The following is a 27788-nucleotide window of genomic DNA, read 5'->3' as shown; positions in this document are numbered from 1 at the left end:
CCGTTGAGTGGAGAAAAAAAAAAAAAGCAATTCTGGATTTTCTTTTTTTATTTATTAATGTATTCAAACTGCAAAATTAGGATCCACATCCAAACTTTCAAAAGTCTGTTACTTCAACACAATAATTTGTCTCAGACCCATCTTTTAATGAAACACTAGCTGACAAATAAGTCCAGTGTATCCACAAACATGAACAGATAAAAACTTGATACCAAATACTGAATACCATACAGGTATTTTCAGTGTAGTAGATGTGTTTTGCAATTACAAGAGGAAAATTCTATGTGTATTAAGGCTGAAGAAGAGCAGGTATCCTCCCACAGATTTCTGAGATGCTACATGACCTTCACTTAAATCAAGTGCATTAAGTTTAAACATTTAAATAAAAATCAAAACCACCACAAACTTTCCCTACAGAAGCATCCACACTTAGCATGTAAATACCGTCAAACATCATATTTCACAAACAAAATCTTCCTTCCTTGTAAGCACAAACCTGAGACAGTGACATAAGTGATAGCCCTCTTCACTCTCAAGTAGCAAACAACTGTGAAGTCTTAGATTTACAGTCAGGAAACTCGTATAATTTAAAATATTTTTTAAAAAGAACTAAGGAAAAATCCTCCATTGAAAAAAAAACAAACCAAAACAAAACCTTAGCTCCTGTGAAGGATAAAAAGGAGGAAGTGTTAGGCCTTAGGAAGTTGGTTTAGAGGACTCATTTTACCACAGAAGCCAGGTAAACCACAGCAAAACCAAAGCCTGCACAGGTCCTCATTGGCGCAGCTGTTTGTCACAGCCACCTCTCCTTTATGGGCAAGGAGTTCAGTGCCAGCTTCCCCCACAGCCACTGCAGGCTGTGCCAGCACACCTGGGGACACACAGCACAAGCAGGTCCAGCTGCCAGCAGGCAGGCTCTTCTCAACAGTGTGGGGTGAAATGACAGAAGGCATCAAGCACAAACTGAAACATGGAAAATTCCATTTAAACACAGAGATAAAAACCTTTTTAACTGTGAGGGTGGTCAGATGCTGGAACAGGTTGCTCACATAGACTGTGAAGTGTGTGTGCTTGGAGGTACTCAAAACCCCATGGCATGTGGGGTGCTCCAACTGTGGCTGCGCTGAGCAGGGCCTGGACCAGATCATCTCCAGAGGTGCCTGCCAACCTCAGCCTTTACTGAAGTTCTGTGAGCTTAGAGGAGGCAGTGGGAACACAAAAGTTGCCAAAATGTAACTGTCAGATTTTGTTTCCCCAAACACACACGGAGATGTGACTCTTACAGAAAAAACTGGTTGAAAATGGACTTTCAATCAATACTTCTCTGGGAATTAAAAACATTAAAAATACCCTAGAGTTATGTGAAATAAAGGAAAATAGAGTAGTTGACACACTGGCTGTACCAGCGAGCCTGAAAAGGGTGGGGTAGGCAATAAAACAAGACCCAAGGACTGAAGACAGACAGGTGTGGAGGTCTGGCTCCCCTTTACAGTTTCTATTCAAAGACAGAACTATCTATGAAGGGACAGGCAATTACTGCATAATTACATAAAAGTACATTCACGATACAGCCAAATGACACTCATCACACCCTACTCCGAGAAAAATAAAGATGGAGGACTCTGCATTGCAGATGAATTCTTATTTTAAAATTGGGGAGTGTGAGGGAGAAAGTGGACAGTTTCTATAAAGTTAGAAAAAAAATATGAAAAATACAACTCCCATTAGTGTGTTGCCTTTTAAGCTCTAAAAAGAAAAAAATGTAGTGCTTACCAATGCATTTCACAAAACCCACTGAACACTAACATCTAAAATAAGAATACTGAAGATAACTCTCGATAATATTGAACACTTTCAAGTTTTTTACATCCACAAGAAGCACTGTGTAAACATTAACTAATTGTGGTAGGTGAAGATATGCTGATTTTGACTACAACATTATCCTGACCCCAGATCCATTCAAAACTACTGTGTGTTGGCAGTAACTCAGGAAATGACAACTAGCTAAAACAGAATGGAAAATTGAAGTGTTAAACATATTTGAAAATCAAAAAAATGTTACCAAACAGTCAGTACATTTATTTTAAATTGTATGCAGATTGAGTCTAACGCCATTAAAACAAAAAGCACAAGTGCTTCTGTTATCATTTGGGCAACTGATTGATTGATTAGTCATCATTAGACCACAATTTTAACAGAGTTCCTTTCAGTGTTTGGAGATACCTGCTGGTAGCCACATACTGCCTTACAACTTTTCTTTGTAGCCTTCAAAAAGAAGCATATACCCATTCTTTGTTATAATAATACTACCCCTTTTAGCAGTACCTGAAAGAATCAAAACCAGGAGCAGTAAAGAGCAATATTATCCATGTGTTAAGTAAATACAAGTAACACAACAAAAGAAAGAATGCTGGAATCTGCCACCACAGGAAGTAAATGGATTTTTACACCTTTTGCAGAGTTTCACACAAAACAAAGATAAACACTAGATAAGAAAAACAAAGGTAAGAAAAACTGAATATACATTAATCTAGTTCCAAGCTATACTTCATCTTCAAGACCTCTCCTCACTTCTACCCTCTTAATCTTAAATCTTTACTGCAATCAAAAGCAAGTCATGCACACACACTGCATTCACAAGGGATGCAACAGATATGCCAAGAACTATGGCTACCCCCTTCACTTTTATTTCTTACAGCACAACCTCCATGCCTGCAGACAGTGTCTAAGCTCTCTGCCTGAGCTAACAAGGATATATTTTGATTCTGCAACTTGCTTGTACAATATTAAGAATGACTAAATAAGCTATAACCAACATTTTCAGTTGCACCAGTGCCAACAATAAAGCAATACGACACAGCAAATACGAAAAACTGATCAGCTTAGTACACTGAAGTGTATTTTTATTTGAGGATGTGAGAGATTTAAAAGCCCTGTTTATGAATGCTAATATTTGGGAATAACTGTTTTTTGTTTTTCAGTTTTCCTTAATGGAGAAACACTGACAAAGAAAAAACCTGGGTTTAGAATCACTGACATCGTTAAATCATGTAAGCTGTAACAATTATTTATGTTAATATATTTCATTAAAAACAACACTTCTGCATTTCAAGAAAATCATTACTTCCAGGACCACAGTAACACAGAAATTTTGTGCATCAAGACACTAATAAATCCAATTAATCCGAAGTCAACTAAAACCATGTTATTAATTTAATAATAAATCTAAAACATTCCAGTTTGACCTGGAGCTCCATTATACTGGACACATTTCCCAAGATGCAACAGACAGACTTTGGTTCGAGTATCATGTTTGTAACTAAATATTTAGATGGTTCACAATATGTTGTGTCTTCAATGAATTATTAGACAGTAGTAATTTCATTCTAGCCAACTATACAATACTTAGCCATCTTCAAGTATAGGTTGAAAACTGTAAAGCATGTCCTGAAATTTTATTGATGTATTGCAGCTTCAGGAAACATGATGTCTATGCCTTTCAGCCATTTATTGATTCAAACTGACACATCTGTGTGCATTGCTCCTGCGAAAGATCATGCTCGGTGAAACAGGCACTATTAAAAACAGCAAATTACTAAATTTAAGGAACCAAGGTCTTCTACACAGGGTATCCTATTGTTCAAGGTACCCCAGTATTCTATACACCAGAAAAAACACTTTCAGAAGTACCTTTGCACACAGCTTTGAAGAGTTCTGCATGCATTGTAAGATCATAATCAGGACTGATTTCCTTTCAGAGAAGCTAATCCATTCTGTATAAAGTAGAAAGCTTCTCAGCATTATGATACTGGTAGTTCCTGCCCTCATTTCTTAAGTGCACATTCTGAAAAAACTAAGGTCTACAGGAATCGAGCTTGCCATGTGCTTAGTGCTTCTTGATTTCCTGCTGCCAACATGCAATTAGACATCTCAAATACATCCAGTGCTTTTTCAATGACATCCAAGGATGTCTGCTTCAGTTGCCACAGGATGGGATGAATCTTGGCTTCCCTGAAGTCAACAGAAGACTTTAACTTAGGTCAAGATATACAGCTATGAACAGCTGCTTAAATTATGCCTGGCCTTCTTCAAAAGTAGTAAGTTATTCTGTGGTGTTTTTTCCACAACATATTATAGCACATAGTTTCAAGTTAAATTCCACTTCAGGAATAAAGAAACTACAAAACCATAAATTCAGTATTTTATTAAAACAATATTTTTTCTGCTGAAAAAAATAATAAATTCATAACTGCAAAACATAAGCAAGCAAGAAACAAAACCTTCACTTCCAGGCATACCCAGCTCAATGGTACTACAGAGCTTTTTGAAGAAGATGATCAGGAATGATCTAATTCATAGCATATAAACCATTAAAGACAAAAATTCTGGGATTTTAATTGCATTAGCAAGTGAGATACATTTTACTTTTCTTATCTGTCCCCAAAAGAACAACAACTGAAACACTTCTATTTTAGAGTAAGTATGAATCCAGATTACTCCATTTTCAGGCAGAGTTACCCTAGGGAAAAACAGAAAGGAAGACAGCTAAAGAAATCAAGAATCACTCCTGTTTTGAACTCCTTCATGAAACCAGCAGGCTTCCAAGCACACATACCAGCTTGTCCTCTGTACTTCAAATCAGGACACCATGCACTTCTGTTATCTGTCACTGATTTACTTGCAAACAAAAGATCCTATCCTGTATTTTAGCTCTTCACAACATTAAAGAAAAAATCCAAATGCATGATGGAGGAGAAACACAGAAATAATAAATCTGAAACTAAAGGAGCTGAAGATAGAGCATCCAGCAACCTCACCGGACAAGCTTGAAGTAACACTGTACTCTGACGAAGTCACATTGTGTCCAAATGAACACAGATAGTAGATACAGAGAAGCAGGTGAAAAGTTACCACATCACACAAGAGTACTGCAAAGTACATTACCAACTACAAGAACATGAAAACAACAAACCCACATTCTCATTTGGGCACAAATTTAGCATGAAAGTTAAACACAACTTCAGATTAAGTCATAGTCTCATTATAAATGCAACTAAATACTTCATTTTATCTGAGTCCCAGACAGGAGCACTTTCATACTACAATTACAAGAACATTGGATGCAAACTTGTGAGAAAGAATTAGAAAGCAAAAAATCCTATAATAAAAGGAACTGAAGAACTGCTGGGTGCCTCAGACATTTAAAGTTTTGGGGACTTGCTATTCTGTTCGGTTAGCACTTGGCACAGTATGAGTCTGGGTCACACTCGAGGTTCACAATACAAGTAAATAATAAAAATCAAGCTGCTTAGAATTAGATTGTTTTAAAAGGTTGAATGAGTACTTTGTAGGGGAGAAACATTTTTTAAATTACTGAATGTATAAAAAACTTAAGTATGAACTTGCAAAAGGACAAAATTACATCTGCATAGAAGAAGAAATGGTAACATTTTTCTCAACTATTATAAAATATCCTGCATCTAACTCCAGCCAATTAAATTAAAAAAGCATGACTTCATTCATTTTTAATTCAGTTATCTTTTCTTAGAGTAAGAGATGCAAGCATACTGACAAACATCTTTGTTCAGTAACATGAAAAAAGAAACAAAACAAAAACACCCCCTCAACCTTCCTATCAATTTCAGTAAGAAAGTATTTCGGCTTTCAAGTTTTCCATTGGTGTAGACTTCACAATCCTGTTTCCAAGCTTCAGCCATGCTGCTCATGAAAATAATGGCAACAATGTGCTATTCAATAACGGCGGCAGAATCTGTATAATTTATCTGATTGGAAGGTGTATGACTAATTCCTCAAGACCCCAGAAACCTCTTTTCTCCATCATGCACATGATATTTTGAGTGTTTCTGCCCCTCTTTTATTTTGCACATCTCTTCATCAATTCCCTTTTCCAAAGCAGCTTCTACATTTACTTCTCATATCTCAGTCTCCCTCTTTTCCTGGCAGCCATTGAGCATGCACACAAGAGGTTTCCAAGCAGTCAGAAGTGAAGCAGAGAATAACATGAAAACTTCCAGTAACTTTGACACTACGAAGCACAAAAATGTTTTCAGACATTAGGGTCTTAAGTCCAATTAAAAATAAAAAAAAAGTTAAATTTCATACTTGCTGTTCTGTTATGGGTTCAGTGGGTTTTGTTTGGTTTTTCTGTTGGGTTTGGGTTGGGTTTTTTTGTGTTGTTGTTTTTTTTCGTTTTGTTTGTATTTTTGCTTTGTTTTGTTTGGGTTTTTTGTTTGTTGTTGTGGTTTTTTTTACTGAAAATATATAGCTACACTTTTATTTAAATATAAAATATATTTTCCTTTTAAAAATCCCACCCTGACAAAGGGGTCTATTATATAAAAAATAAATTAATAAAAAAATAATAATAAAAGACATTTCAGTCTAAAAACATTAGTCATTCTATAGTCTTCAAGGTACTTTTATTACTCAAGGTTTAAAGGAAAAGTGTGCTGGAGAAACACAAGCTTGCAGTGAATCAGTATGGAGAACAGTATTTTTGGCTGTAAACAATATGCACTAGTGACCTTAAGCCTTATTCACACACAAAACAATGCTCTTCTCATGTGTACAACATTGTGAAAACTAAGATGGAAGAAGTTAGATAGAAAAACATTTTTGTATCATAAAAATATGTTAGAATGGGAGTTATCTATAGTTACTTTAAAGCTTTGCTTTAAAACAATCTTTATCTAAAAAACTTTTGCTCTATCTAAAAATTAGCCTTTCTATAAAAACCATTCCTTTAAAACTTTGCTTTAAAAAAAATCATATCAGACAAATTTTATATCAGACAAAATATTAAATTATACAGGCACAATTAGTTAAGTGGGCTACAAGAACTCATAACCCTTCATTTTCCAGTGACTTGCAATACAGTCATAAGATTCTGTGTCTACTGACAACCATAGGACAATTTATCCATAGAAATAAACTTTTCTTTCTAAATTTTTTTTTTTTATCAATAATCTGTCAGACCATATTTAACCTGTAAAGGAACTTAGTTACCAGCTCACTTAAGTGCATGCACATCTTTTATTTACCCTGCCACATATACTGAAAAAATCCCAAAAATATTTTTCAACAAGTAGTTTATGATGACAGCTCTTCTATTTCCTTCAGATACAGTATATTAAAATAAAACATTTCAAAGTCCACCTTTATCTTAATCCAACCAGTGACCCTTGAGACTTCAGAAAATGACTCAAGAATAATTTTGTTTTTTTCAGGGGAAAATGCACAGATGTTATGTTCAATTGTAGAGAGAGCAGGGTCTGGTCTTTTTAATGTTTTTCTTGTGTTCTGAAAGATGTATTGTACAACTACTGAATTTGTAAAAGCCTTTACATTAAGATTATATAATATACCAAATTGCAGATTTACAAATCACAGCCCTGACTGTGATTATGTTATTATATGCTTAACTTAATACAAATTAACAATTAATATTGGATTTTAAACCATAGAAATATCTGCAAGACTGGGGTTTAGGTCTCCTAAATACATTAAATAAGCTGTCATCATAATAACTATTCAAAAAACAAACCTCAATCAAAACACTAGACTTTTTTGCCATCAAATCATAGTAGTTAGAGCATCAGTGGCAAAACACGAATCACTATTGAATATAATTTTAATTCAACAAAATATTTTAAACAAATATTCAAATACCTGCTTAAGCAGATATTTGAACTCTAATACATTTAGTTGGATGCTGCTTAAGGTTTATTAAATTTAAAGTTTAAAAAGGAAGTTCCAACTACAGCATATAAAAATGTAACCAGCAGTGCACCCAATTAAAATGATAAAGCACAGAAACTCAAACTCACTGCTATTTGTTTGTATTAAAACTTTTCCATGCCCCCCCAAGGAATGTGAAATACACCTATAAACTTAATCAATCAGCTATTTTAAAAACAAACACACAACCCAAATCCTTAACCTATATTTCTTCTGGAATTTGAGATTTCACTGTAGCCACCACCACTTGAACAGTGCCCTAGAGAGACACATCTCCTTACCAGCATGGGCCGTTATTGCTTGATGAGAACCCACAGTGACTTTTTCTTCAAAATAACTGCTTTGTACATATTTCCAGGAAGTCTAGTAAATAGGATTCTAAGTGCTTTTCAACTTAACTGCACAACTTCTGCAGCTTTATACAGTACAACAGTGCAATACATTACATTCCCATATTCCAGGAACAAGAGCTGAGTTTACAGTTGTACATGTTTCACATTAGACTGGTTTTGCACTTCCTGGAGATCTAGCACTTCAACTGTTTCATCTATGACTTCCTTTTGTTCCTCTTCCTTTTCCTCAATTTTTTCCAGGTGCTGGCTATAAAAAAAAAGTTCTTTTGGTAGCTAGCTCTCACCTGGTAGAACAAGACATTTTCGTAGTAATGGTACAGTAGAAGTGCTTCTAGAGGGTTGGTTCACAGTGCCAGGGTGACTCTGATCTGCACTTATTTCCCACTTCCTGACTTTGGAAGAAGCTCCCTCTGGCTTCTTTGGGAAAGATTTGGACATGACTTTCTGCCTCTTTTCAGGAATCCCTGTGACAACTGTTGAGTTCAGAAAGGTCCGTTTTGGTTTCCTCCTCACCTTTAATTTTTTAGCATCAGGCTTCTCTTTCTTAAGGTGCTTTCCCACTGTAGTTTTCCTTGTCTGGCACCTACAGATGGAGAATGCAGATGATTTCTGGGAATGAGAACGAAGTTGCCTTCTCATCCCCTCTTTTTGCTGTTTTTTAGTTCTGGAAGGTTGCTTGCCTGTGGTTACTCTGTTTCCTCTCCTCCCAACAGCACATCTGACAGACATCGGTCCTGCAGCCTTTCTTGAAAAAACTGGTTCTTTATTAGTGCCTTCTTTTCTCTTCCATATTGCCTTTGGACTCTCCCTCTCTAGCCTCTCGCTCCTGATAGAAGTCAGAGGAGTTTTGGTAACTCTGCTGTTAAATGGAGTTAATCTAACATCTGCTTCTACCACAGACTGGTGAGAGTTCAAAGGTGAAATGATTACATGTTTAAGAGAGTTCTCAGAGTGACCAGATACCAGACAATCTGTTCTTTCTGTGCAAACAGAAGATCCATCTGCCTTTGGACTGGAGGCTGCATCATTCCCTTTACCTGGATCTGGCAGAAAAGATGCTGAAGATGAACTATAGAAGTCTGAGCAATCAAGTGACTTTGACGGCGTGCTTTCTCTCTGTGTGTCAGTTAGTTTCCTCATGTTTGCATCAAAGCTGAGACTTCTGAAAAGCTGTCGAACATGGGAGGGCTTTTTGGCTTTTTCTCCAACTGTACTCTTCGGTGGCATTTTCAGAATTCGATTTGTCAGTGGGTCATAATACTTTAAAGAGCACTGTTTGTATTTGTACCTTACAGAGTCCTTGCTTTCTGTGGAGTTCCGCTTGTTTCTCATTTTGGGAATATCTATAGGTTTGCCTTTACACTGTTTTACCTCTGGACATGAAAGTACATACACCACTGTCTTGGGCTGTACAGGACTCATAATCTTGCTATAGGACTCAGGAAGTTTAAGGGCACATAGTCTAGTTTTCATGTTTGGAGTTTTTTCATTCTCTGGCCAAACAATGCTTGCTTTCTGATCAGCTGGATCAGATTCCCTTCTAGACATTTTTCTTTTTGGTACAGGGTAGTTCAATAAACTTGTTTGGGTGCCATGGCTGACTTTAACCACTTGGCATCTTGAAGCCAGACGCCATGTCCTTTTCTGAGGCATTTTAAGAACTTGTGGGTTGCATAGTGTATCTGAGGCTAAAGATGGGTTATCAAAATCAGAGTCACCACTTAATGCATCATTAAATTCTGGCAACACTTTAACTGATACACCTTCTGTTTTATTAGCCCCAATAATATTTTTATGTTTTTCATCCTTTTTTTTCTTCATTCTCTTCCCTGTACAGTTAGCTGAGGATTCACTGTCAAAGTAGCAGCGAAAACGACCTTCCCTGAAATCACGTACAAGTTCTTCAATTTTTATATCATCTTCATACATTATTTGAGACCAAGTCTTTCCCACAAAAGAAGGAGGCACATGAGGCAGAGCTGGAAGAACTGGTTCTTCAGTATGAACTACAACACCCTGTTTCACTGCTTCTATTTTGTCTATTGACTTATTTTTTAAAACAGAAGAGAGTTGTGTTTCATAGTCTTTATCTCGCAAGCTTATTTGGACCTCTTTTAGGAATTCTATATCTTTTATAGCTGCCTTGGGTAAGTCTGCTCCTGACTGAATAGGTGCATCACAGTCAAAACTCATTTCAGAACCCTCTAAATGAGTATGGTCCAGAAGTGATGAAAAAGTTAAACAGGGCTTATTCTCTTCTTTGAAATATTTTTTTTCAGATGTATTTCCATGGCAGTATTTCAAAATAACATCTTCAATAGTTTCATCCACTGTACTTGCATAATCTCTGCTTGTTTTCACGTTTTTGCATCTTGCTAGTTGTGGGGAAGTCCCAAGATGCAGGGAGCTGCTGATACTCCCAGTATCCCTGAGATGGAAATCAGACACCAAAGTTTCATCCTGAGTTCGCAAACCATCTCGTTTTGAGAGAGATTGACCTGAGGTAATACATAAAGAATTGCTGTGGCTGCACATAAGATTCTGATGAGAAACTGAAGGGCATTTTGGGTGAATCAGTGCTGGAGGAATCAAGCATGGGTTCAATAACACATCACTACTGCATACCTTCATTCCTGTTTTATCACATCCACTATGCGGAATCAGATTTGATGCTGCCAAATTCCTAACATTTTTTCCTGTTTTAGGATTAGCAGAAGAACTACGGATTAAAGGATTTACAGAAGAATGCTGAGGTACAGAGTTTACAGCTGTAAACTGGCCTCCATGGCTATGATTTGCAATTTGAGCATCTTTCATGGTATCCCATTTCTTGTTGCTACAAATGCCCACAAACTGCTGTGATGGTCTTGTAACATGTTCCTGCCGTCTTTCTAGTTTTTGAATACATGCTTGTGCTACAGAAGTTTTCTTTGTGCTCTCACGAGACACACATGGAGCAGAAGAGCGTATTTCACCAACAGACTCCTGGTCTTTGCCGGAAATTTCCTGTCTGCCTCTGCTCCTCTTTTCCTCCATCTCTTCTGGGGACAGGCAAGCAATTCTATCAGCCTCTGGAGTGATGGGGAGTGGCATGTCATCATAGGTTGGCCTAAAGAGGAAAGAAAAAAAACCCACTTCATATAAATACTGTAAATATGCTTAAGATTTGTCAAGCAATAGTGATTAAAAAAAAAAGTAATTACCTAGAGTGCATCACACCTAATGGACAAATTCAAGACACCAGCTCTGCTACTTTAGCAGAGATACTCCATTTCAAAAAGGGTGGAGGGGGGAACGTTCTACAGAGCTAAAGATAACAATTCAGGCATTAGTTGGTTACCCTGTTCATGCAACCAGCCATTAACAACAGCCAAACATACATTACAATCATTTTATAAATACAGAAAACATGAAAAAAAAACAAATGTATTTCCTTTATTTGAAATTGTGAGCTTATAAAGAGGTTATTTCACTGGTAAAACTATCATTAATTAATATTGAGCTTTTGTAGAGGAATAGAAATTATAATATGGCACAGTGTAAAAATACTATTGAGTATAAATGCCCCTTTCCCTACAAAATGTGGCTGTCCGATACAAACTCTACACATGTTGCCAAGGAATTCCATGCTGACTGTTTCTCACAGACATACCACAGCTTCTGACTCACTTCTACAAGAAGCCAAGCTATGATTGTTCAACTTCACTGTGATAACGGCAGATTTGTATATATTCTGTAACTGGCAGTTTTGTCTTTAGGACTACCTCAAATACAAATGTTTATGTCTTGCAGAATTAGTAGAACAGACAGATAGGGACTATTTCTCTTACACAACCCAGGAATCCATGAGACTTCAACATACAGCTGGGCAAATTCAATGAAAACAATTTTTTAAAAAAGTAAATATAACCGAACACAGAATATTACACTTCATTTGAAAGTTACAACCAGGCCTTGTGAGACCCAAATAGATGCTTATTTTAACAGACAACCATATATCTCTTATGGTAGGTATGTGGTACACATGGATATCTGGTACACAACTTCTAAGAGAAGTATTGTGAATATATCGTATTCTACAGTAATTTCCTTGCTTATAAACATCCAGCTTCCACATTTACTGAAAGTTTAAAAATCTACCTGGAGCCAACAGAATTAACAATGCTTAATAGTCAACATCTGCAGAAGTCCTTGAAGGACTCAGACTTTAGTTTTTAATAAAGCCAGCTGAGACCAAGCAAAGTTGTAGCAAGTATTTCTAACTAGCTCCTTCACACTGAAAAACAGTCACAAGAGAACTTACGTGAAAAAAGCTATGTCTCAGTGTTTTACTAAAAGATGGCAGATAAAACAAGAATTCTCACCTTGCAAGAACCGTTTTATACCTGAAAATAATTACAGGTTTGGCCACTGTTTCAAAAAACAATTATATAAAAAACTTACATTTGAACAACAGAGTTAAGATTTAGTCCAGAAAAGCATACTTCATAGCATTACCACCATAACAAACAAAGCTCCTTACCTCATCTTCCCCCAATAATATTTGAGAGCACCTATTTCAAACTTCAGGATAGGAATCAGTGATAGGACTAATGATCCACCATTAGATGTTGTTTTGTCTCTCTCTGAGCCACTAACAATTAAGAAAACAGTATTCCAGCCAGCTACATATTAATTTCATCACCATTTAATCTCCAACCACATTTTTCTTGGCTTGCTTATAAATCTCATTACAAGAACATGCCAAAAGCTGGGCTTTTGAAAGATGGCATGATAGATGTGACATGACAGAGCACACCAAGATGGATGATTCTCATCTATTCACAAGGTATGTTACCCTGTCAAAGAAGGAAATTAGGATGCCCTAATGTAATTTTTCTTGACTAAACCAGCAGTAACCATTACTCACTACTTCTAGATTCTTAGGAACAGTTTGGTTATTCAGTTCTCAAGGAAAGGCTGTAATTTAAGCAAAGTCTGGAAGCAGATCTTCTCTTTTCCCCTACTGATAATTGATAATTGCTACATTTGTTTTTTCACTGTCCTTCCGAAACATCATACATTCATCATGGTCTCTCAAAAATAATCACTAACAACTCCCAGACTACTTCACAGAGTACTAAGTATCATGAGTATTGATAATCCCATATACTGAGGTCAACATGAGAAGAACTACAAGGCCACTAACTGTCATAAACAAAACAGCTTTTTAATGCAAAATAGCATGGAAACCAAATTAGAAGACACAGTCCTAAAAGGTATTTCACAGTGCAGGGACTGAAGCAATGTCCATATTATTCTTCATTCACTAAAGTGAGGTATATATCAAATATTGACTGTCAATACTTGATTTGATATAATGGTGCAAGTTTTATTAACACATATCCCCCAAAAGGATACTATTACAGACTAATACCTATGGCTCCATAGGTAAAGTTGAGTACAGGTTCTTCCTGAGTCAAAACACTAAATGTTGAAAATTCAGATAGCAAAAGCTAACCTTCGTTTACCTTCCAGAAGTTAGAAATATAAAGGTCACCATGCCCGTCTAATTTGTTATAATTTTACACAGTATTCAAAAGCATGTACAAGACACACACGTGTACCTGTATCTGTAAAAACAGTGCCGGGGCAAAGTGTGTGTGTAAGAGTGAAGTATGTGTAAATGCATAAACCCTTATGTATTGTAATAATACAAAATTTAAGTGAAAGTAAGGAAATTAAAGTGGTAGCTGTCATTGCTCGTGCATACCAGAGCAGAAATCTCACAGAAGACATGGTTGTCTTGGTCAAAGGAAACAACAAAACAAAATTAGACACAACTGAGATGCCAGTTATGTTATTCCTCCTTACTGTGAAGGATGTTTAATTGATACCTGCCACAGTTCTTGGTTTTATGCCTGGTAATACATGTGAAATACAATAACAGGATCAAAGTCTGAAGAAAAAAATGCCACAACAAAACTTTTCTGTTATAAATAATTACAGTTACAAAAGACTGGAAAGTGATAAATACATTGCTGACATTTAAAAATAGTGAAATTACAGGTGGCAATACAAAGTTTCATAGCAACTAAAACCTTTTAGAGCTGTACCTGGCAAGTTAGCTCAAGTAGCAACCATTACAATACAATAGATGGAAGACTACAAGATCTAGCCACCATCTAGCTTTTTCAGAAGATAAAGCTGTATCTCACTAATCTCTGGCCTATATCATAGAATCATAGAATCATAGAATCCTAGGGGTTGGAAGGGACCTCGAAAGATCATCTAGTCCAACCCCCTTGCCAGAGCAGAGTCACCTAGAGTACATCACACAGGAAGGCGTCCAGGCGGGTTAGGCAATGATATTAGGCAATATTAGGCAATGATAAAGCAGCAGACAAAGAAGAAAATATTTACCATTTTGATATGCAAAAGGCTTTCATTAAGTTCCCTGGGAGTCTATTAAAAAGCTAAATAATCTTTAGGGGAGGAAAAAAGCCAAACACCGAGAACTGGTTGGTAACATAAAATAGCCTGAACAATCACTCACCATCACAACAAAAGATCGGAAGCAGAATACCCTCCAGTTCAGAGTAAGTTTTATTACTTACTTGCCCCTTTCAAAATTTTTAAGAGTTAAATATTAAAATCTTCAGATGACAAAGAAATGCTAAACGGATCCTCTGAATAATTCAAATAAAGGAACACTATTGAGGTGTTCAGTCAAATTTTGATAAACAAAGAATAAAACTTACAACACACTTTACATAAACCTAACCAGTCACATAAATTCACCAACAGCAAGATACAACTCCTCCCCACTCAAGATGCATTATTTTCAAAGAAAATAAATAAAATTTTTTTACACAACCTGCAATATTCCTTGCGTACTCCAAAACCAACATTTTTCTCAGTCAAAGGGGTGTCTCATCTTTTAGAATACATTGGAACTCTGGTTATCCAAGAAAAAGGAATAGAACTCATCAGCGTACAGATAAGGGTTATTGGACTAAGCAAAAGGAGAAACCTCATATAATATAAAATGAAAATAAGGAGAGGTTTGTTTACATTATTATATGAATGTATTGTAGACAAATACATCAGATAATCAAACAGTGCCTGTGAGGTGAACTGCTGTACCCTGCTGCTGCATGGCACCAAAGCTTTGAGATAAAGCACCTTTGTTCGAACTTCAAAATCTTAAAGGTCAGAATTAGACCTAAAGGGACAAAGGTTGTAGAAATAACCTTTTGATTTTCTCACTTTAGAGTTCTTCCACCATTGCGTTCAACACTTGGCAACTGGACACTGCTGGAAGACTGAATATAGGACTAAGAAGATTTTGGTATGAATTAATTACAGCAAATTTCTAGGCTTCTAGCTCACTTAACAGCCTCTTTCCAATTTTCAAAAATAACCTATAACCAAGTTACTCAAAGGTAGAGGGAATAGAACTAGAGTTCTATACAGTTAGGAACTTCTGAGTTTTGCTAAAAATTACTCCCAAAAGATTTACTCTCTTAAATGTTCAATATTATTTCTTTATGTAAAAAATTTCCACACCAAGAGTTTCATGGATGGACTGATTTGTTGTTTTGTATTTGTTTTTTTTTTACTGGAGGGAAGGGCAGAACACAAATATCCTTTAAAATTGAGTATAAGGCAAAGCGCTGATGATTTTTTCCTTTTTCCACATCACTGCTAGGTATTCTGGTTCTAAAAAACAAATCAAGTCCCACAAATATTTCTATAATCCTTTTAAACGACACTCTCAAGATTTCATGTGTGAATTCAACTAAACAGTAACAACAGGTATTTAAGAACTGAGTTAAACTGTGTATCAATCCAAGTGTTTTTATGTAAGAAAGAAGATAATCCAATTCTTGCACCACAGACGTCAGTTAAGAACGTGACTTTTTTTTTCCAGTCATTTTTCAGAGCAGGATCGCAACATAAATCTATTCACACTTTATTTTCCTTCTTTGCTTTTCTTTCTCCAAACTCTGGCTATATTCGGGATTACTCTTCCTTCTTGTCCCTCCAACTTCAACTAGATTTTGTACATTATTTTTCTTATTCCACTCCTTTTTCCAACTATTTAGAGTAACATAGGTAGCTTGTTTTTTCCTAGTTAGCAGATTTTGTTCACCAAAGAAATAACCTTGTATTAACAACACCTCAAGAGAGTGCTATTTTCATTTGAATGTTTTCTTAAAGTGAATCCTGTGTTTTCTCCATGGCAAAAAATTGTGAGATGTCTTGAGATAGAAGGGTTACATTTTTTTTAAGATGTCAGGATTGATTTATTTGTAGTGATGTGTATCTTTTGTCTGTCTTGCAAAACATAACAAATGAGGAATGAGATTTGATTGGTTTCCTGTAATCTACAGAGAAAAACTTACCACACCTTCTTATCCCTCTTAAACATGCACATGATAAATAAAAAGAACACTTTTAAAAATCTGAGCATTAAAGAATTGGCCAATTAATGTAATCCACATAAGTATTAACTGAATGTTGTGAACTGCAAGGATAATGAAAAAATAAACATCTAAATATTCATCTGACATCCCATATAAACAATAAAGCAAAATTAGAAACTCCTTCAAAGCACACCATAAAACATGCTGATAGATTTATACGTAAAGCCCAGTATTATAAAATATAACATATATAGAGCCTAAATTATAATAATTGTAAATGCATATCAGACTGTACAGTCTGCCATTATACCCGATGATCTATATATTCCTTTTTTTCAGGTCTTCCCATTTAATTGCTATCTAGAGTGTTATATCAAATTCTAAACTAGTGAAACAAATTTTAAAAGTGCAGAGGCAACAGAAAAGCAATATTCTCAGACCATGTTTGTATAAATACACTCCTTTCTAAACTACCTTTAATGTGAAAGTTTCACCTCTAATGGGGAAAATGTATTGCTCAGCAGAGGAACAGAAGAAAGAACTCTTAACATGTGTATTCTACCAACACATTTAAAAAATAAAAAATAGCCAGCTGTATTTTACCTGTTGTCATGGTATCTGTGGGGATGATGCTGTAAAACATCTTGCAGGAAACGCTCCATCAGGCTACTGGTGCCCATACGATTCCTACAGTAAGTGGTAAAATGCCTATGCTGGGAGCTGAAAACATGCTGGTGAAAGATAAAACAGATGACTAATTTAATACTGCTGTTAACACACTGGCCTGGTTAAAAAAAAAAACAGTTCTCAGGTTAAACATCACACTGTTGCTAAGAAAATATTTAAATACATTTTTTCAGGCTTTTCTACTTTAAGGTCTTGATTCAATGAGATTTTTAAGTACGTTTAGGGAATCTCAAATAATACTAAAATGTATTGAAACAGCTTTCTAAGCCGGAACCTAAATTAGTAGCTCTGACAGCTGCTCACAGATCTCTTGTAACTAGTATAAATACCCTAAACGCATCTATATATTACTATTAAAATATTATTCAACTTCATACAAGTAAACATTCTGTAATTCACTCAAATTAAGGAGAATTTTCATAAGCATAGAAAGTTAAATAGGCTTCTAGTTTCTAAAGTCTAAAAGACCAGAGACTGTATTAAAGAACAGAAAAGGAAACAGTTGATTGAATGTCTTCAGCCTTGATACCTAATCCTAATAAAGTATTAACCCTAATACTTTACAATATCTACAGACTTCACTATTAGAGCCACAGAAATAAACCTATTTGATACAATGCACAGGAGTGTGCCACCTCAGAAAAGCAGACTGCAGTAGCCATGCCACTCCACTCTCATCTTTTTAGGTATTTTTAGAAAGGTATCTTCTTCTCAGTGCATAGACTGTACAATTAATACATTTATTATTTTTCATTCAGTATTGGTTATTCAGTAAGACTGATATTTTATAAGCTGATAAAGCCTTTTGGTACACCTTGCTGTTTGTTGCTGAATTATGTAGAAGCCTTCTCACCTGTTCCAGATTACTGTAGTGTACGTGGCAACAGTTGCAGTATCCTTGTCTGTTTTGCACAGTAGATACTCCAGGCTGAGGATGTTCTTGCCCTCTTGTGTGTAAACTGAAAGAAACAGGCAATATTACCAAGGAAAAAAATGAGAGATGTTGCATTGTTTATTTCATGTACTCAATATGGAAATGCTAAATACTATCGTACTATAGAGATGGAACAGACTTGCAAGATGAATCCTTGTATTGCAGAATCATAATGTCAAGTAGGACTATGTGCTTAAAGGTATTCCCAAGCAATTGTCACTAGAGAAACATTTTCTGAAATGCAGAATAAAGGATAACAGGCTGAAGGCACAGCTAACACAAATGTTAACTTCAGTTGGCTGAAATCTGAAGAGAGCTGTCTCTCCAGAAAAAGGCAGAGTTCATCTTTTCATTCTTCTTGTTTTTTTTAGAATTTTGAAACTTAAAAAAAAAAATATAGAGCAAAGACAAAGAAATCTTGACACCGACACATTAGTTTTGGGCACTACAATGCACGTTCCCACAGTTTTTAATAGCATATGGGTACAAATCCATCATGTACTTGATCTATATTACATCGCTGTCATCCATTACACATGATAAGGTTGAAAAACAGATTGTTCCTGGTTTACTTTGTGTAAGAATTAAACTAGATGCCATTTAGATCAACTAACTTACCTGCTGCTGCTGTCCTGTCGCATAGAGCCTTCAATACAATGTCTTTCAATTCCTATAGAAAACAAAACGCCAAAACAGAGTATCACAGAGTTGGAATAGAGTTTTACCTGCAATTAGTTACTTGTCTTACATTGCATTTATCAAAACTAATACTTTAAAGGAAGACTAAAAGCTCAGTAAGCTCAAGAAAGCATGTATAGAGAAATCCTTTTTTTCATCAAAGTTCCTCTAAGAGCTTCATAAAATAAACTTTTCTCTTTCATGTCTGAGGTAAGTGGAATTTTTTTAGCAATTTCTCTGGGATCAAGACTAGGCAATCTACATTTATACTGCTACATTCATGACCACCAAGATAAAATGCAGTATGTCTTACACAGCTTATTGCAGGACAAGAAAAATACATCTACATGGAACCTCTGTGAATGATTCAGAAATAATTTATTCAATCTAAGTTCCACAATTCAGTTTGGAAAATCAAAGTATGCAATTGAAACTTCAAGGTGAACTAACACTTCTACTGTTAATTATCACATTGAAAAATAATAGCTGCAACAAAAACATCTACTTTAAACTTCTCACCTTGTGAAGAAGCAGAAGCTTCATCAGATGGTTTGATTCTGTCAAACATCTGTAAGTAAAAGAGAAAATAACTAAGAATTAAAAACTTAAAATAACACACATTAAAGCCCATACTCAAGTTTATCCTTCAGTCCAAGCTCCAAGCTGTTCAGAAGCACTACATTGTTCCAGGTATAGACCAAGACTTGACTTAAATGAAGTTGCATTGTAAAAATAAATTTCTGCTTTACTAAGTTACCCTAATATCATATTTGACAATGCATGCTAGCTTTGATAGAAGGAGCTGATTTCTGATCTAATTAATAAAGTCAAATACTCTACTTACAAATAGAGCTTAAGATTTTTGTAAGGTATTAAGCAATAACCTTGTCAAATTTATTTAATGACTTAATTTCCTAAGTTGCCTTTAAAAGAAAGATGAAAGATGTATTCTAATAAAAACCATATAAGACTTAGACCACAGAAAACAATTACCCAGGCTGAAAAGTAATCCTTATTGATAAAAAGACCTGCAAACCAACACTGAATCCCATAATTTTTAATTAAAATATGACTGCAGCAAGATGCAGTCATGTGCTTTAGGGTGCTCAAACACAAAGAGCTTCCAAGTTTCACACAGTCCTTTTACATCATGGAATCCAAGCATAAAATCAACTTCCTAGTGCAAACCTTAGAGTTGTAAATGTTCTTCATCCACCAAAGCTGAGTCCAGACTAGCAAGCAATAAATAGGGAACACAAGGCCATCTGCAGTGCAGGACACTTATCTTTTCTCATCCCATCTGGCAACAAAGAAGATAAAGAGCCTTTTAAAATAGAGTTAATAATGCATGTTTTCCAAGCCCTAAGGCACGTGAATTTTTCTGTACCACTCTACAAACACATCCCTCAATAAAATGAATAAATCTCTTTTTTAAGTCTGCAGTATATCTTTTTTATTACTGAAGTTATTTTAACAATCTTTCCTACATAAATGTTAACCATTCCTTCTGGAATAATTTTGTTCTTTCTTCTTCATAGTGCCTGTGTGTTAAATATTGTTGTCATTTTGGATGCTAGCACTCATGAAATTAAGTACACTTCTACAATAACAGAAAACAAATTCCTCAATACTAACCAAACTGAATTTAATCTATTTTGAGCATTAACCTGGTCAGAAAAAACAAGGTTTTGTTTTGCTTATGTTATAGAAACTACTTTGGTATTGCAATAGTACATTAACTGTGTGTATATATATATATTCTTAAGATAAAGCTACAAATGCGGAACATAGTAAGAGTGTAGAAACCACAGACAAGGCTACCTCACTGAAAGGCCTGTCAGACAGTCAGTTGGGACTCAACCACTCACCCCTATTCACTGCCCCAAAACTGGATTAAAGCACCTTCACATACAAATATCTGAGATGCTAGGCAGTGGCAACTGCAACATGTTGGAGGAAACCTACTAAACAGTTAATTACTTCCTTATTTCAAGGAATATTTCAAGGAAAGTTCACTCAGCTTCAAGTAAAATTCTGCAAGTTATATCCTAAGTTTGAGAGACACACTCATGGACATTTAAATTGAGCTAGGAGCACAGTAACTTTAAATAGCACATACATGAGGAAAACCATACTGGAATTACTCCAGTCTAGATCACCTCATCACTCTTCTACAGTCCAAGAAGATTTGATGGATCAGATTTTCTCACTGGAGGAAGGATGTGTTAGGTAAAACTTGTAGAAGCCTGGCTATTGTTCAGTAAACAAAAAGACCCCGACATCAGAGTAACATCTCTCAGAGACACGTACAAAGTTGACAGGAGAGGAAAACCTGTATGTACAAGATTTAGCTTAAACATATTACCACTGAAAAATCCTCTAAAATTCTAACAAACGTAAAAGCAACTGGCTACAGAGATGTTTTTTTTGTAAATTTTTAACCAGGCTGCTTTAGCCGTCCCTTAACACCAATGTTTCTTTTCCGTGTTATCAAATTACTTTGTGTACAGCAGCCATAGGATGGAAAAGCATCAGACACACCCACTGACCAAAAGAAACCCATAAAGAGGCAACCAAAGGTATGAAACGTACACATATATTTTAAAAAAAAACAAAACAAAACACAAAAACAAGGTGCATTTGGGCAGCATACAGAAGTGTCAAAGGCATCGAAGAAACTCTCCAGATAGTGTCACTCTCGCACTGCAACAAGTAAAACATAAGCCAAAAGGGGCAGAAAGGCTAATTAAAACTGTTCCTCCAAAAGCACGTCACGAAACCTCTACCGCCCCTTCACCTAAGAAAGTCCGTGTTGGGTAAATAGCAGAACAACAAGAGGGAAAACTGCCTTAAACAAAGGTATTTGTCTTCCGACGGCATCAGCACAAGCAGGGAGGCGGTTTCAGGAGCTGCTTTTCCCCGTCCCCACAGCCCCAGCTCGGGCTCTGGGCCCCGTCCCTGCTGTGCCACGACCCCCCGGGCGCCGTGTCCGCGCTTCCCCCCGCGCCCCGTCTCACCGGCCGCCGCCCGGGCCGCAGCCGCAGGCGGCTCCCAGGCCGCCGCTGCCCGGGAAGGGCAGGGTCCCCGCGGTCTTTCGGGGGAGCCCCGCCAGGCCCTGCCGAGGGTCCCCCCGCCGCGGAGGGGCCCGGGGCCGCCGCCGGCACCACAGCCGGTACCGCCCGCGCGCAGCCTCGCGGCCCTTCCCCAACCGCCCCTCCCGCCCCAGGCCCCGCCGCCCGGCTCCCCTCACCTCCATCACTTCCCCGTGACTCCTTCCGTGACAGGCTGGGGTCAAGGGACGCCATTCCCTCCTTCCAGCTCCGGGTCGGGCCGGCTCGGCGGGGGTGTGGCGGAGAGCCGCGCTGCGGGGCGGGAGGGAGGGAGGGAGGGAGGGAGGGACGGGCTGTTTCCCGCCCAGTCTGGCGGGGCCGCGGCGCCGCGTGGTGCCCGTGCCGGGGCCCCCGTTCCCCTCAGCGTCTGTCTCCGCTTGCCTGGGCCCTGCAGCCGCGGCCCGGGGGCCCAGGCTGCCTGAGCCCCTTCGTGTCCCCCGCTGAGGCGCTGGGAAGCCGACAGGCCGGCGGGTGTTGTGTGTCCGCCTTTTTGTCAGCTCCAGTAGTGAGTGGTTGTCTGGTTTGGGAGGTAGTGTCTTTGGGAGTTTCATTTCAACAACTGTAGTAGCTACCTTCTCCTTCGAAACACACTATTTCATATCTTCGGGAGCAGGCTGTAGGGTTGATACTTTTATTCATTTTATGCCATTAAAAATAGCTGGCTTTTCATGGTGTACCCTCTTTAGGTAGGTTTTCGATTTTATCAGTGAAAGGTCTTAGCTTGCCTATTTGATTGCATTAATGCTGGATCTGCCTTTTCTTCCCCTTCAGAAGTGGTTTGATAACGTGACCTTAGTTCAGGTTATTTTATTTTCAGTTCAAGTTTCTTAACGTTTATCCAATCTCCCGTGGGAAACCAGCTATTGCATATTTCTCGCATGCTGAAGCAGCAAGATTTTTTAAGCAATTTGGGCAGACACCAAGATAATCAACGCCCTTGACTGTGAGCAGGTGCAGATACAGGCTTGGATTGTGCAATGGGGAAAAAAAAAAAACAATAATATGAAAAATTTTTAAAGGCTGCTGTAAAAAGGCACTGACTGTTGTGTGGTTATGAAACCATAGCTTAAAAATGTCCACCCACGCTGAATAAGTAACTGAACACAAATCTCACGTGGTAGAACAGCAGGAGGAGGCTTTTCTTTAGGAGGCAACTGCTGTAGTTGCTGTTGAATTCTTTAGATATGTGCATAGATATGAATACATTTTTATTGCCAAAAAAATAATTACTTAGTGCAGAATTAAAGTTGTCTGGTGATATTTTGTTGCGTAGTATACAGAACTTGGCAAATGTGAAATAATTAAAAAGCTGTATTCTCCCCCACTATTATTATTTTTCTTTTTAGTTGTTGAGTTACCTATAGTGTAGTGTTTCTGCCTCTTAGGACTGAGAGGATCCCCTAATCATTCTACACTCGTTTTAGCTACATTTAATTTGTTGGAGATAACTGAATAAGATGATGGCTAGCTTGAGACATCTTGGCAGATTAAAGATTTCAGTATAGCTGAGAGAATACATCGTTTTGGTAACACAAATTATTTTTTAATTTGGTGATGGACAAGTGAAAACCTGCTTTCAGCTGGAGGTAGGAGTGGAGATCTGTAAGAAGCAGTCATACAATTTTGCAGATGCAGTATTTCTGCAGAAAAGATTCACATGTGTTGAAGTTCAGGCACATGCCAAAACTATTGCAGCAGACCTGTACTGTTCAAATGTGTGTACTCTATCTGTGGCAAACACACTTCGAAACATATTATATTGGGCTAAAATAGCTTAGTGAGTTACTGTGGCTCAGCTAACCCTTTGTAACTTATTGAAACTAAGTGATCTTGGTTACATAGCTGAGGTACTGACTTTTCCAGAATGACTCTGGTAAAACAATCTGTAGAAAAGAGAAGGCTATCAAGTCTGCCTTGCAATGCCATGTAGCTTGTCCTTGGAATGTTCCTGAATACTTTTGCAAGGGTAGAATGTAATAATTTATCTTTTCGATAGTATAATTCAAAGATAGCAGAATTTAGGTTTGCGTTGCTAATTATTTCTTGACTTTCAACTCTTTATGTGTTTATGAACTCCAAGTTTTATCTTGATTCAAGCTCAAATGAGGTATTCAGAGATAGCCCTTTCCTTCATCCTCCTCCCCCTAGTAACAGCAGAGCTACTCGTGTATGTCCACGAACACTGGAGCAGGGCTGACTGACTTCTTTTCCTCTTCTAAAAATTCCTCTCTCTCCTGGTCTAAGCATCAGTTTTTCCTCTTTTCTGATATCTATACTCATCTATTCAGTTTCCATAAGCTGTCCCATACACTGTTCACTGCTTTGCTTTCTTTTTCTGGAGCAATAATTAGTTCTTTTGTAGTATTTATCTTTTTGCCCTTTAATATAAATTAACTTATATTTAATAATAAGAGCTTTCAAAGTAAAAGAAAATAATTCCTGACATGTGTAAAAGGCAAGTATAATCTCTTCTCAAAATAGAGCTTCTTGTTTTCTTTGGTTGGTTTTACTTGGACTGCTTGTTGGGTCTGACAGATTGCTATTACAATTTTATTTTCTCTATTATAAACAAAAAATACATGTGCTTTTTTTTTTTTTTAATAATTGTCTTTTATTTACTTGGGTACGGCACTGGAATTAAATGCAATCCAGAAAGCAAACCACATTTTGATACACTTTCTTTTTTTAATTATTATGGGCATTCTGCTCACTTTCTCATTATCTGCAACTGAACTTTCTTTTTTATGTTGAACTCAAGGTTTTATAAATTTTAAAATAAGAGCTTTACCTTACTTAACAATAAAAACATCCTCAATATATGGGATATTAGCTTAACCTCCAAACTTAAAGGATAGTCTGATTTAAAGATTGTACTTTGTATTTTTCATTCTTTTGCCAGAACTATTTCCTTAAGATTAAAAAATTGCAACTTATATTATTTCAATTGCTTAATCATTTAAACAATCCAAAAGCTCGACACTAGTGTTATAATTGAAAAGTGTTTGAATAGTGACCAAGGAAGAAGTTTAAAATACGTTTTAAAAATAAAAGCTTTATAAAATTTTATTTTTAAATGTATGGGCCAAAAATATTATTTCACTTTTTTATGTAATCATGTTTTTTAGTTTTTAAAAGGTTACTTTAAGTACTTCTCAGTTTGAATCTTTTTGCATATCTTACTAGAAGCAAATAATTCCAAAGTATTGTTTGTGTCTGTCATTTGGACATGCTGCTTTTTTCACTGGCTTAGTTTTTCAGAGGTGTGGGTTTTTTACAATTTTGTTTGCACTAAAATTGAGCTGAAGAATGTATCTCTGTATACATGTACTTTGGAGGGCACGGATATTTTTATTATAATAGTGCTGAGCAAAATTCTGAGATACTTATGCAGATCCCAGAACATATTATTGTTGTTACAGCTGCTGTTGCTCTTTGTTTGCTGGCAGGTCACCCAGAAGGAGGAACTGATGAGACAACTCTGTATGTGTCACTTTAAACAGTATGCTACAAAATGTATCTGAGTTAAGTGTTTTCAGAAAGTTTCTGCATGCTCAAGTTCTTACATTTCAAATGCATACCCTAACTCACTGCAATGGGTTTGAATGTAGCAATTGTTTTGAATTTGCCCATTAGGCTAAACTAAGGTGTTTAGGACTTTCTGTTCTAAAGGAAGATGCAAAGAAATTAAATCAGCAGTTGAGGGGTTTGTATGCCCATGGCTCTAACACTGCATTAAATTTTTCTTTACTGGACCCAGACTGGCCATGCTGTACCTAAGACAACATGCAGAAAATGTGGTTTTGGTGTCCAGGCAGACCCCTCTGGAGCACAATAAAATTCACTTGAGTTAATGCAAAGGGGAAACTCGTCTCCAAATCCTTTTTCCCATTTGAAAGCTGAAAGAACATTCTGCTTTCATCGTAAAATATTGAATAGTTTACTGTTATATTCACAGTAATATCTTTTTATGTTAATAATTGTTCAGCCAGTTCATCTCTCTGAAATAACTATGCCTGTTTTTGAAGGGAAGTGACACAAAGAAAAGGACTAGGTCAGGAAGTAGTAGGTTGGGGGTTGTGTGTGGGTGACTGCTTATAAATTGCAGGATATTCTTTGACCTTCATGTCATGCATGGAATTTCTTAGCTTCAAAGATAACAGTCCCTTGGAGTTTCTAAAGTTCATTTGCTATTGTTTCATATTTTAAAAAATAACATTTTTAAATTGTCCTATTGATAGATAGACCCTTGAGAATTGGCCAAGTTTTCATGTTACTTGGAAAAATGTTATAATTTCTGACATGTATCTGCTGGGAAATGTAGTGGAAAGTTATTAAATTATTCCCTTTCCTCATGGTGAATGGAGCTCTACAACCCAGGAGCCTTCAACTATGAAGGGAACAGAACAACAAAGAGTTTCTTGTATTAACCATAGTCAGATAATGTGACTGAAATACACTTCTGCTCAGAACACAATTATTCTCATATGCATGGCAAAATGTTTTGATTATTATGTTTGAAACTATTGGTTTTGTTATTATAAATATGGTACAAAATTAATGTGGATTTTTAAATCAGATGCTAATGTGAGAGTCTTGAAATATTTAAAACTAGTAGATTACCATTAGTCCCTTCTAGCCTACTGCACATTCTATCATAGTAGGAACTCCAAGGTATTTTTGCAAAATTAAATATTAATTTCCATTGCTCAACCAGAGAATAAAGTATGTCTGATACAAAGAGGTGATTTTCTCAAAGGTTCTTGGAGGGTTATCACTTCTTTTTTTCAAGAATTTTGAAGCTCCCTGAAGTTGAGAACCTGCCTTGATCCCTGATATATTCTGAATTAATTGTGTGTATCCATCAGTTTCAATTGAACGGTTCTGGTTTTAAATAGATGCAGATGAATGTAAGATGATCCTGAATGTAAAATACCTCTGCAGCTTTCTTGTCTGTAGTGTAGTTCATAAGAGCCAGAGCAATCCAAAGATACATGCTGCTGTGTTGAGTCACTGCATGTTCTGCAGTCACTTTAAGGTGAGGTCAAATTGTATTCCCAAGACAGTTAAGTACTGCACTGGCTGTTCTAAATCATATGATTTTTTTTAATGTTCCCACAATAAATCACGTAAGATATTTTCTTACATCTGAAAGCAAGCAGGTTTTCTACTTCAGGAATAATTTACAGAAAGATTTCTTTATCCTGCTCAGGAAAAAAAGCAGGAAGTTAAAAAAGAGAAATTCCGCTCTTTTTTATTTATTTTTATTTTATTTTATTTTATTTTTTTTCCCCAAGGGTAAAACTTAATTTTAAGCTTGCAATGCTGATAAGAAAAACCATCAGGTTTTTTAAATAAACATTTTTCTCTCATCGTTTGAAAGTACAGACTTTTCCATGGAAAATTTTGAAAAGAGAAAAAAAAAAACTTTTGAACAAAACTATTTGATCTGTGTTTCACACACTGCATTTCACATACTGCTACTCAAACTGCAGCAGTTGTTTGGATCGGAGCTTGGTCTCTCTCTTTCTGGTCCATGGGTAAAACCAGCAGTCTCTTCCACACTGTTGGCTGGTTTGCATTTCTAATACTGAAGTAATCAGAGTTCAGTTTCTGGTTTGCACCCAAATTACATACAATTAGTGTAATTCCCCTTTGCCCAGTTTCTCATCTTGAAATGGAGAAGTGGCTGGTCCCTTCTCTACAAGCACCTGTCTCTTTTCTTGAAGATAAAGAAGGCTACTTGTCTTGAAAAGAAGAAAAAAGAACTTTTGAACAAAAATTATTTAATTTGATCTGTGTTTCATACACTGCATTTCACATGCTACTACTGGAACTGCAGCAGTTATTTGGATCATAGGCA

At 36.6% G+C, this 27788-nt stretch overlaps 1 protein-coding gene across 3 annotated transcripts; it reads right to left on the bottom strand.

The window, feature by feature from the left end:
- Positions 1-30: 30 nt before the first annotated feature.
- On the bottom strand, positions 31-22153 carry ZDBF2 (zinc finger DBF-type containing 2). 3 transcript variants are annotated; one of them, XM_051624112.1, is made up of 7 exons: positions 22069-22153; positions 20007-20118; positions 19338-19386; positions 18759-18810; positions 18060-18165; positions 17123-17250; positions 31-11220 (listed from the first exon to the last, which is right to left on the bottom strand). In XM_051624112.1, the coding sequence occupies exons 2-7, from the start codon at positions 20028-20030 to the stop codon at positions 8385-8387; spliced, it is 3195 nt and encodes a 1064-aa protein (XP_051480072.1). In that variant the 5' UTR covers positions 20031-20118; positions 22069-22153; the 3' UTR covers positions 31-8384. The 3 variants fall into 3 exon arrangements, with proteins under 3 accessions (XP_051480072.1, XP_051480070.1, XP_051480073.1); XM_051624110.1 differs by lacking the exon at positions 22069-22153 and adding an exon at positions 20938-21306; XM_051624113.1 differs by lacking the exons at positions 17123-17250; positions 18060-18165; positions 18759-18810; ... (1 more) ...; positions 20007-20118; positions 22069-22153 and adding an exon at positions 11315-11375.
- Between the last annotated feature and the right edge of the window lie 5635 nt (positions 22154-27788).

Source organism: Apus apus, chromosome 6 (assembly GCF_020740795.1).
Source record: "Apus apus isolate bApuApu2 chromosome 6, bApuApu2.pri.cur, whole genome shotgun sequence".
Classification (NCBI taxonomy): Eukaryota; Metazoa; Chordata; class Aves; order Apodiformes; family Apodidae; genus Apus; species Apus apus.
Note: the sequence above shows the minus strand (reverse complement) of the source record. Positions and strands in the feature narration are given on the sequence as shown.